Genomic DNA, 12502 nt, shown 5'->3' on the forward strand with positions numbered 1-12502 from the left:
CTGTTCCCACACGGATGGGAATGAACGTATGAAGGCCGTACATCCTTAATGTCGGCTTCTCCCATTTTCTACTGGATCTTTAAATCAGTCCACATTTACTTATCCCGTTTCCTTTTGCTTTGTCCTTTGTACACCTGTTTTACCAAGGGCTGCTGTTGACGAGTGCCAGCAAGACGGCGTCCGCCCCTACGTCTTCTGATTTCCTAAGCTTCGCCGACTCCTCCTTGCGAACGGGAGGCGTGACTTCCTTCTCGTCGCCGCCGTCTTTTAGCTGCCTCGTGAAGCCGAATTCAGAAAGTGGCGCTTCGGAGGGAACGACCAATCTTTTCGGGTCTCTTGCAGCGGGCGCTCCTGCAGGTAATATACGGAGCACAGAACAACAACAACAAAAAAGTACAATGACATTTGTTCTACTATAAAAGAAATCTAAAAAGAAAGAAAAATAAGCTGTAAAATGTACGTTTACCGAAGCACTGTACAATTTTTACATGGACAGTGGTACCTCTACTTACGAACGTCTCTACATACAGAATTTTCAGGTTAAGACATAACTCAATGGGAAAAGAATTTTAAGGATATGTGAGGCAAAAATACAGTATGGCTAGTACGCGCAGCATTTTACTGAATGTAACATACTTTTAGCTGCTTTGCCATTGGCTATTGACGAGCATTCCTGACGTCCAATTAGCTAAGAGGGTATCCCAGCATCCTCTTCATTCGCCCCTCGCATTTCGTCAGCTTTACATGAGTGTATTAACTTTTATTCTTTACTTTATTCTTGATTTTTTACATGATGCGCAACTCTGATTTGATGTTTATTGTACAATAATGTAATTGTAACATGTATTTTTGACGTTCTGATGCATTTTTTATGGATTACAAAAGATTTATGTCTCAATTGTTATTCTACAGTGGTGTCATATGACTGTCAGAAGACCATCATAATTATGACATCACACTATCATGGTCATTACTGAATGCTTATGACAGTTGTCATGAAGTGTCATCCAGCAAATTATGTAACAAACTCCATTTATGTCTACCTCGGATCTTTTACATCCATTCAAAAGTGAGATCATTTGCCGGATGACACTAAATAACATGTTATAAGCCTTCTTTAATGCTCATGGCAGTGTCATATAGAGGTTATGACAGTCTTATGGCGCCACTGTCAAAAAAAGTGTTAACAGATACCATAACTAGAAATGAATTGAAGAACTGGAACAGTAACTGAAAAAAACATTTATCACCGAACATGAATTTGATTGTTATTTACATTTGTAGTGCTGCAATGCATGCTAGGAGGCATGTTGGACAACGACAGTGTTGACAGAAGGTGGCAGCAGAGGTTAACAGTTTCCTTCAAGGGAGCAGTGATAGCCAAATGAAGCTTCCTGAAGCAATGAAGTTTGGCTGCAGCTATTGATTATTTTAGTAGTCCATAATCAATGAACTAGTTAGTTCGAATAATTGAGTAATCGGATAAGGAACATGGAAAATAAAAATACCTGAGCCTCAAACGGTATGAATCAGTAAACGAAGACGTAAGTACGAGAAAAGAACAATTGGCTAACTTACAAAGGTCCGCAGGCTTAAATGCCATATAATGGTATTTTTTTTTTTTATAACAATGTTCTGAACAAATGCTTCAAACACATATTCCCGCAAAAATGGCTAAATATACTAATAAACTAAATTATGAATGCTTTAAAAAACATTAGCCCAAACAAAAACTGTTGGTCTTAACAGGGAGCAGCTGGATTCAGCCATGTGAAATGGGTTATGTCATGTCCACTGTCGCCTTTAGAGGGCAGTGTCTCCACCCAAGTACTTCAGGGCTCTCACTGAAGGAAGGAAAACTAAATGCAAACACTTTTCAAAACAAACCATTACAACACCACTTAATTAAACGAATACTCAAAGCAGCAAAATTTAATTCGAATCTTTTTTCTAATCAAATTATTTGAGTTAATCGAATAATCGTTGCAGCACTACAATGAAGCTTTGCATCATTTAGGTTCAAAGTTCATTTGGTCTTATGACAGTCTTATGCTGCCGCTGTCAAATAAATTGTTACCGGTTAATATTTTTTGGTGTAAATATCCCATAATACAGTTTGGACAACTGCGGCTTACAGTCCAGTGTGGCTTATCTGTGAACAAATGTCGTTTTCGTGTCAAATTTTGTGGGTGGCGGCTTATAGTCAGGTGTGCCTTATAGTCCGAAAAATAGGGTATTTAAACTGGTTGGGCTAGAAGTAGAGAGCTGTCAGCTTTTCTGCTCAAAATTGATTGGACGTCTGCCAATGTCAATCGCAGTTTGAATTAATTTTGAGATGATGGGAATGATGACTTGTGTGAGACTGCATTTTAATGGTTTATATAAACTAGGGCTGCAGCTATTGATTATTTTAGTAGTCGATTAATCGATGAACTAGTTAGTTCAAATAATCGAGGAACATAAAAAATTAAAATACCTGAGCTGAGCCTCAAACGGCATAAAAAAGAAAATGTAAAAATGAGGATCTATGTACAACAAAAGAATAGTTGACTAACTTAAATAGCAAAAGTCTGCTAGCTCAAATGCTATAAAATGCTAACTTTTTTTTTTTACAATGCTCTTATCAAATGGTTCGGACACATAGTCCCTCAAAAAATGGCTAAATATGCCTTTAACTAAATTATGAAGGCATAAAAAGCATTAGCTCAAACAAAAACTTAGCTTACGTTGGTCTTATCAGGGAGCAGGTTCATTCAGCCATGTGAAATGAGGCAGACCAGAGGGCAGTGTATCCACCCTAATCAATAAAACTAAATGCAAACACTTTCAAAATAAACCATTACAACGCCACTTTAATTAAACAAATTCTCAAAGCAATAAAATGGCATTTGAATATTGATTTTCTAATTGAATACTCGAGTTAATCGATTAATCGTTGCAGCACTAATAGTATAAACATCTTGTTGATGACAGATTGTAGAACTTCTTTTATTTGTCAAAAAATAAGGCATTTCCCCCCCATTTTTCAGTTTCGTATCTAACACCAGATGTATTTCCCTGGAGTATTTTTGACTGATGTGCAACAAAATAGATAAATATTAAGTGTTGCTTTTTATTATTATTGCAGTAGGCGGAAAGCTGTACGAGAATTCCCACAGCCTGTCAGCCTGCGAGACGACAAGCCTCAGCGGCTCCGCCGCCTACAAACGGCAGCAGCCCTCCGGCACCGGACAGGGAATCACTGGAGCGACCACAGGAGGAGGGGAGGACGGCGTGAAGAAGAAAAAGAAAGGCAACTGGCGCAACAGATTTGGACCGTGCTTCACAACGGACGCCAAGCCACCGGAGTCGTCCCCCTCCCACACTCTACCCGCTACCTCCACGGCAAATGCCTCCTCTTCTCCCGCGGCCCCCCCTCCGTCATCGTCCTCGGTGCTCTCTGGCCGGTCCAGTTTAGCTTCCAGCGCTGGCTTAGGAATGGGAGGAGGAGAGAGGGGACTTGGGGTTATAGGTGTCGGCAGCGGGATTCAGAAGTCCCCCTCACTTCTCAGGAATGGGAGTCTGCAAACAAACAGCAGCCCAGGTGAGGAGAACACACAAATATAACATTTCCTTTGTGGTGCTTTGCATCTAAAATCCAGTTTTCATTCATCCACTTTTGTAAGTTTTCATACTCTACAACAAGTATTTTTCCCCAAACTTTTAAGTACTTCAATTGATTCTTCAGTGTATAGTCTCTCTCTTGTCGCTTATCCATTTTGTAGAAACAATTGCTAATAACCTGACTTTTAATTATTCAATCGGTTTCAGAAATGGCTCATATGAAAGCTAGGACCCTCCCAAATGATGTTGAATGGACAAAAATATACAGTGGAGAGAACAAGTATTTGATACACTGCCGATTCTGCTGGTTTTCAAACTTGCAAAGCATGTAGAGGTCTGTAATTTGTATCACAAGTTCTCTTCAACTGTGAGGGACGGAATCTAATACAAAAAAACAGAAAATCACGGTGTATGATTTTTAAATAATAAATTTGCATTTAATTGCATGAAATAAGTATTTGATACATCACAAAAATCAAACTTAATATTTGGTACAGAAACCTTTGTTTGCAATTACAGATACCAAACGTTCCCTGTAGTCCTTGACAAGGTTTGCGCACACTGCAGCAGGGATTTTGGCCCACTCCTCCATGCAGATCTTCTCCAGAGCCTTCAGGTTTCAGGGCTGCTGCCGGGCAACACGGGCTTTCAGTTCCCTCCATAGATTTCCTATCGGGTTCAGATCTGGTGACTGGCTAGGCCACTCCAGGACCTTAAGATGCTTCTTACGTAGCCACTCTTTAGTTGCCTTGGCTGTGTGCTTTGGGTCGTTGTCATGCTGGAAGACCCAGCCACGACCCATCTTCAGGGCTCTCACTGAAGGAAGGAGGAGGTCAGCCAAGATCTGGCGATACATAGCCCCATCCATCCTCCCCTCAATACGGTGCAGTCGTCCTGTACCCTTGGCAGAGAAGCAGCCCCAAAAAATGATGTTTCCTCCTCCATGTTTCACGGTTGGGATGGTGTTCTTGGGGTTGTACTCATCCTTTTTTCCCCCCTCCAAACACGATGAGCCAAGTTTAGACCAAAAAGTTCAATTTTGGTCTCATCCGACCACATGACCTTCTCCCATTGCTCCTCCGGATCATCCAGATGGTCAGTGGCAAACTTCAGACGTGTCTGGACATGCACTGCCTTCAGCAGCGGGGCCTTGCGTGCGCTGTAGGATTTTAATCCATCACGGCGTAATGTGTTTCCGATGGTTTTCTTAGAGACTGTGGTTCCAGCTCTCTTCAGATCATTGACCAGGTCCTGCCGTGTAGTTCTGGGCTGATCCTCATGATCAGTGATGCCCCACGAGGTGAGATCATGCATGGAGCCCCAGAACGAGGCAGCTTGACCGTCAACTTGAACTTCTTCCATTTTCTAATAATCGCTCCGACAGTTGTTACGTTCTCACCAAGTTGCTTGCTTATTTTCCTGTAGCCCATCCCAACCTTGTGCAGGTCTATTATTTTATCCCTGATGTCCTTACACAGCTCTTTGGTCTTGGCCATTGTGGAGAGGTTGGAGTTTGTTTGTTTGAGCATGTGAACAGGTGTCTTTTATACAGGTAACAAATTCAAACAGGTGCAGTTACTTCCGGTAATGAGTGGAGAACAGGAGGGGTTCTTAAAAAAGAACTAAGAGCCGAAATATTTACTAGTTGGTAATGTATCAAATACTTATTTCATGCAGTTAAATACAAATTTATTATTTAAAAATTATGCAATGTGATTTTCTGGATTTTTGTATTAGATTCCGTTCCTCGCAGTTGAAGAGAACTTATGATACAAATTACAGACCTCTACATGGCTTGCAAGTGGGAAAACCAGCAAAATCGGCAGTGTATCAAATACTTGTTCTCCCCACTGTATCTCAAAGCAACACATTTTTGAGCTGTAATGGCAATACTGTGATACCGTGAAACTGTGATATTTTGGCTAAAGGTTATTATACCGTCAGAATCTCATACCCATGCCTAGTTGTCACCTATAGGCAGGAACCCCCTCTGTCCAGATTTTGGTCAAATTAACATTTGACATTATTCATTTGATTCTTAATGCCCTAACAAATAGGAATTTTCTCTTTATATGACTGATATCTGAAGTCATTCAAATGCCTTTCAGCATGGTACTCATACTGCCATTAATGTATTACGCTACACTGTTGCATTTTTCTGTTCTTTGAACTCTCATGTCTGCTAAATTTGTCAAACTTTTATCCAAATGACAACATACAGAAACGTCAACCTATTTTATTAAGCAGAAGATCGAAATGAACAAGAACCTATAACACATAACAGTAGTTAGACAACCCTTTGTAACTGGCTTCTCGCTATGAAATTTCGGTGTGTGTGGACCTACCCAGCTTTTTTCTTCTTCTTTGTGTTCTGTTGCTTGGCAACTGCTTTGGAGTTCCCCTCTGCTGGAGGAAATTGTTTGGTACAGCTCTCTCATCCCACATTTCCACTTTCTTCCGGGATTACCACCTTTTTGTTTATCACTGCTGTCTGTCGGCTAACCCCGCTCTTACCTTTTTCTCACATCCAACCTTTTTCGAGATATTAATTATCTCATTTAACTGAAGCACCCAAGTATAACCACACTGTTGGCATTTCAGTGCTGATAAAACGATAACATTTGCTTTAACTCGACTGTTAGTCAGGTTTTGTCCACCTCACCATTTTTATTTCCTTTTTTTAGCGGTTGAAATCAATTGTTAGTAATTGCTAGTAATTGCAGTGGGTGGCAGTGGCACTCTAATTTTCAGAGTGTGCACAGTACAGGTAGTCCCCGGGTTACAATGTACTCGAATTAGAGCTGAAACGAGTACTCGAGCAACTCGAGTAACTCGAGTTTAAAAACTGATCCGAGTAATTTTATTCACCTCGAGTAATCGTTTATTTTGACAGCTCTAAGCATCACGTTTTGCTCGGACTACTTTTAACGCAGGACAACGCGCTGTCACGTGCGGAGAGGAAGAAGGGAAAAAAAAAAACTTACTGCAGCTGACAGCCGCCACAAACGACGCCGACGTTGCCAAATACTAGCCCGCACGATGCTAAGTTGGTAACAGCTAGCGTCTGATGCGTCTCATAAAGAGCACATGTATGTTGAACTAGATGCGCAATGACAGACTCGGCCGCGTCTGGGCAGCGTTATCAAACAGCCGCCATCTTAAAGCAGTAGAGCGCTAAGCGCTAATAAAGAGCGCTAAGCGCTAATAAATAAGATTAACGTTACTGTCGCTACTAGCTCACGTAAAGTTAGCCCTGCGGAGGACTAGGTTTCAATTAATTATGACCACTGTCGTTGCGTGGCTAACGTGTCTTACATACAGGCTTTAACATAACATAGCATTGTGGAGTGATGAGGGTGTAAAATAAAAACTTAATCATGCTAACTATCAAATTTAGCTCAGCAGTCATTGCTGGATAAAACACGAAGTAGCACTGGTCCCTAATGTGCTCTAGTACAGCCTGTATCATACATTTATTTTAAACACTGCAAAAACTCAAAATCCTATCAGGACTTACAGTTTAGACTAACTTAAAACTTAACTAGAACTTAAAAATGGCTTGACACAAAGAGAAATTCAATTGAAACACGTGGGAAAAAATCCTAACTTTTAAGTGATGTGTGTTATCAAGCGTAACGGCATTCATTCATTCATTCATTTTCCATGCCGCTGTTTCCTCACGAGGGTCGCGGAGGTGCTGGAGCCTATCCCAGCTAACTATGGGCAGTAGGCAGGGGACACCCTGAACTGGTTGCCAGCCAATCACAGGGCGCGTAACGGCATTTTTAGGTAATATATATATATATATATTATTATTATTATTATTTTTTTAAATAAGATCTAAAAGTTTTTTGAGTGAAAGCAGTGAATTAGTCTTTTTTTTTAATTCTAGCTACAATATACATCGAAAATAAAGACATTGATTGACTGAAAATGGTTCAAGATTAGATGAAATGTCTTGTTTTCTCATGTATATTTATAATTGCTCTTCACCTAAAAATATATTTGTTTTATCCGATTACTCGATTAATCGATAGAATTTTCAGTCGATTACTCGATGACTAAAATATTCGATAGCTGCAGCCCTAACTCGAATTAAGTGATTTCGACTTTACAACGCTGGAATCTCTTACACACAACTCTACAAATTATAGCTGTAAACTTAATTACAAATGCATACACAAACATATTAGCTGAAACAACTTACAGCTGTATGTGGGCCAAACGAGAGGGTAGCCATCCCATATCCATGTCAGACGAGAGTCTGTTCCTCAATCATAGAAGCCAAGACGACAGCCCAGCCATACCCAATTCTGACACCAGAGGGCAGTGTATCCTCCATTATTAAACAAAATACAATACTGTTCCACGAATTAACCCTTTAAGTATCTCCACAAAATAACTATCCAAAAAGTCCAAAAGTAGTGTCTTTTGTCTTTTTTTATGTCAGACAGAAGCATAACGGCAAAACCCTACCCTAAAAAATAAGTAAAAATATCAAAACGGCTTACCTCTTCGTCCTCTGTAGGACCATGGCCCCCAACAAAATGTTTTGAATGGCTTCACCTTGCTGTCGTTAAACTGGTCTTTTGGATGTCCGTGTACGTTGATCCATTCTTCAGTTTTTCCTCCGAGTTTTTGGTTTCGGGAAACGTATGAAGAAAACATCCTTCATATGGCGTAATGTCTAGAGGCGTTTCCACAAATTCCATAGCTGAAGTGTTTGATCGGCATGTTCTTTTTTTTTTAAAGATTACCGGGGGAAAAAGCAGAAATAACATGGATTGTAAATGAGGGCGTGTCTATAATGACCCACTTCAGCGTTACGTTGGAGATGTCACGGTCTAAAAAAGCATTCGTGTTACACTATTGTAAATATGTTAGCATTTAAACTAATAGGCGTTTGTTGGGAAACCTAGGCGAAATCAATCTCGTATATTTACATATTGATCAGACTAGATGGACGTTTCAACACCAATTGTTTTATGTCAAGTGTTTTATTGTTGAAATACGTGTTGTTTTGAACATAACTGTACATATGTGTGATACAGCTTTAAAAAATGTCTAGGTGAAGGAAGTAAAAAGCTTCAAAAAGCACAATTGCTTTTTTTGCTGTCGGTCAAGCTGAACAGCTTCACGTTTAGTGAGGACAGAACACTTCAAGTTAATAAAATTAAAGTTAAGAGACTGTGTGGTACAATAAGGCACTGTTTACGCAGCTGAAAAAAATGACTGGAGACAAAATGGTGGCCGAGACTCCGGCATCGTAAGGTCATAATTGCGCAAGTCGAAAAATGAGGTCTGTTTTTCCTTCATAATATTTGCAATGTTTGCATTTATTTTTTACTTTCTGACTTAAGATCAAGAGGCATTGAGTTGGTTCTGCGCTGTCACAGAAAAAGTAGTTTGTGATTCAATGTGTATGGCACATTTTTTGCTTTTCCTCATATCACAGCGCTACGCTAGCCCTTTCGTTTATAAGCAAGACTGGTGTGAAAGAGTACTGATATGGCTTTGCGATATTTAATCATTTGTTCATCTTCGCACTGTAAATATTTAGCTGAGGGGTTAATACAGGGCAGTAAAGGGGAGAATCCTGCCCTTCCTCCACCATCATTCTGCTTACTCCACCGTGCTGATGGGTAGATAGTTAGCTTGATAGATATGTGCCGGTGGGTGGTGAGAGTTGAGACATTCGTTTTTTGCTTAGGTTAATGTTTGACGGCGGGGGTGCAGGAATTGGAATGGTGTGTGTTTTTTTTGTAAGTGGAAAATACGGGGTGGACCTGAATTTATTGTTTTTTGTGTACATGTGAAAAAAGAAGAAAACAGAAGAGGCATGATTGATTTTTTTCCCCCTTAACAATTTATTTTTATAGAATAGCTTTTATTGTCTTCGTGCAATCTACAATAGAGGTTAAATGTTGTGCCCGAACCCGAACCCGAACCCGACCCGACCCGGGGTCGGGCCCACATTTTAAGCATTCACGTTCGGGTCAGTTCGGGTCGGGCCGCCATGCCGGACTAATAAATTATTTAAAAAAAAAAAAAAAAAAATTGGAGAGCAGGCTCTCTGTATTGCGCTTCTGCTTGTGCGTGTGCACGAACGCCGTGGCGCCGGCCGCTTTTTCATTTCCTTGTCAGAGAGGCGCGTCCATGTGAGAACAATATCCCACACACTCAGAAATATGTTTAACAAACTTTCCCAGCGTTATTTCGTTGTGTGAATGCTTTGATAATTCTCAAAAAAATATGTAGATTATTTAAACATTAAGAAAACTTGCGTTTTTTTCTGCCAACTCGAAGAAATGAAAATAAATTGCTGCTGCTGCGTTTTTTCCGCGTCACTCAAAAAAAAAAAAAAAAAAAAAAAAAAAATCGGGTTTTTCGGGCTCGGGCCTGCAAATCTAGTTAAGTGATCGAACTCGGGCCGGGTCGGGCCTCAATACCAGCGGGCCGTGTCGGGTCGGGCTGGATTTTTTAGGCCCGAACTAGGCTCTAATCTACAACAAGATTGGGGGGAGCTTCTCCTTTACAGTGCAGTCTTAACAAATTGTACCAACGCATATTTCCACAAAAACTGCTAAATATACCTATAAACTAAATTACGAATGCATAAAAATAACATATTTGCTCTAAAAAAAAAGTAACCTTAGGTTGGTCTTAACAGGGATCGGCTGGATTCAGCCATGCTAAATTAGTTGTCATATTCACTGTTGCCACTAGAAGGCATTGCAACCAACTAAATCAATAAAACTAAATGCAAACACTTTCAAAACAAACCACAACATCGCCACGCTAACTAAACGGATTTTGAAAGCAGCATAATTTGATTCGAAGCTTCTTTTCTAATGGAATTACTCCAGTTAATCGATTAGCAGCGCTAATTCCCAACATTAAATATTGAAGTCAATGTGTCAGTTTAGCTTTTCTATAAACAAATTTTTCCCGGACGGAATGGCAAAATCAGAAACTACCATTTGGCTTAATAAACAAACATTAATGTTTGAATGAACCTTGAGCTGTTCACACTTTGGCACAATGTCATCTTTTTTTAGTGCTTCAATGCACGCAAAAAGCTTTTCATAGTTGACGTGAAGAAAACTAATAAATTGTCGGTTTGGCCTCTCATCCAGCGGCTGAACATCTCGCAGGAGAACATGCCCTCTGAGTGACTGCAGCCCATCTTTTGCGTATCCATTTTTCTATTGCATATTACAAAGTGTTATAAATAGTATGTAGGCCCATGTAGTGTATAGATAGCGCTCCGCACCCCCTCATCATCTCTCTTCTTCCCTCTTGGCACAAAGATCTCTTGTTCCTCCAGTGAATGTATGCTGCCCTGAGCCATTCAGGCTTTTGTGGGACTGAGGGGCCCTCTCCCCCCCCCCCCTACCAGCACCTCTGCTGGGGTCAGAGGGGGCTGGGGCATGGTTTATCCCCGGTTAGTGGCTGAGCGCTGGTGTTTGCGTGCGAGCATGTGTGGGAGTGGCAAGTAGAGGTGGGAATCTTTGGGCACCTAATGATTCGATTACGATTCAGAGGCTACGATTCAATTATAAATGGATTATTGATTACCCCCCCCCCCCCCGCTATTAGCTGATTTTAATGTTTTGTACATTAATTACAAAAACTGTATAACAAAAAACAAGCCTCGCAGGCTTAAATAAACTACTATTTCAGTATCAAGTTAACAGTTAAAAACAATAAATAATATACTCAAATCCCCATTCTGTATCAGCAGCTTTAAACTACATTCAATTAATTTAATGTGGTGAATCAACCGTTAAAGTTGTTAAAATTGCCCCCGTTATTCCATAATTTCCCTGTTGTCTACTTTCGACATGTGAAAGTTTTAAAACTTTCAAAGATAGATTCAAGTCAATATTTTACCGATTTAGGAGTATTTTAGCTAAAAAGTTCATTAGGTTCGCTCGGAAGGTTCGCTACAACAGCCTTGCAGGGAAGTCTACTGCTTTAAGATGGCGGCCGTTTACTAACGCCCTCATCTAGATTACTGTACATGTGCTGCTAACGACACCGAGTCTATTTTGCATCTATTCCTATATAAATATGATATCTACCGTACCATTATGTGGACATACTTTGTAGCAGCTGTCGGCAGAAGTCAGGTATGTTGTTGTTTTTTTATCTCGCGGCATGAGTTGAGCTAGAGCCGTGAGTTGAGCATTGGCATTACTCGAGGGGCCGGGTAATGAGAAGCATGATGTTTAGCTACTCTCGCTCCGTTCCTCATTGCGTCCCGAAGACTGCACGGCGAGCTGAGTGTGTTTTACTTCCGCTCTACTTGACATATTTCAATAATCGGAATATGGATGTTTGTGAATCGTTCTCGAATCTTCCACGGCCGAATCGCGAATAACGTAAGAATCGGAAATTTCGCACACCTCTAGTGGCAAGGTAGGCTGAGATAAACGAATGAGGGTTGTAGAGGTATAGTTTATTTGAATTTTTTTTTTTTTTTTTAATGTTGTGACATGACTTTAAAAAAATGGGAATCAGGTGGGGCTGCAGCTATCGATTATTTAAAGTAATCGATTAATTTATCAATTAGTTATTTGAATAATCGAGTAATCTTATTAGGAACATTTAATGTGATGCGGAATATATTCTAGGACATATAAAACTATTCCTACATACTATTAGGTCTGGGCGATAACGATAAATGACGATAAATAACGATAAATTTGCCCAAGCGGCCTGTTATATGATTTGAAAATCTGAATCAATGCGTAAAATACAAATAAAAAATTCTTGTAAACCATAAGAATTCAAGTATAAACATTTATAACAGCTTGCATGACTTGAACAATGTACAACATTATCAATACGACGACTGTGCAAACATGTTGTATAGTTTGAACAAAACACTTCAAAC

General features: G+C 40.1%; 1 protein-coding gene across 4 annotated transcripts in view; it reads left to right on the forward strand.

The window, feature by feature from the left end:
- The window catches only part of mllt10 (MLLT10 histone lysine methyltransferase DOT1L cofactor), an 87551-nt gene that overhangs the window by 42228 nt on the left and 32821 nt on the right, over positions 1–12502 (forward strand). For all 4 annotated transcript variants that reach the window (XM_057824239.1, XM_057824238.1, XM_057824241.1 and 1 more), the window contains 2 exons: positions 148–357; positions 3128–3583. In XM_057824239.1, the coding sequence (XP_057680222.1) occupies positions 148–357; positions 3128–3583 (666 nt within the window). The remainder of the gene's footprint in view (positions 1–147; positions 358–3127; positions 3584–12502) is intronic.

Source organism: Corythoichthys intestinalis, chromosome 20 (assembly GCF_030265065.1).
Source record: "Corythoichthys intestinalis isolate RoL2023-P3 chromosome 20, ASM3026506v1, whole genome shotgun sequence".
In the NCBI taxonomy this organism is placed as follows: Eukaryota; Metazoa; Chordata; class Actinopteri; order Syngnathiformes; family Syngnathidae; genus Corythoichthys; species Corythoichthys intestinalis.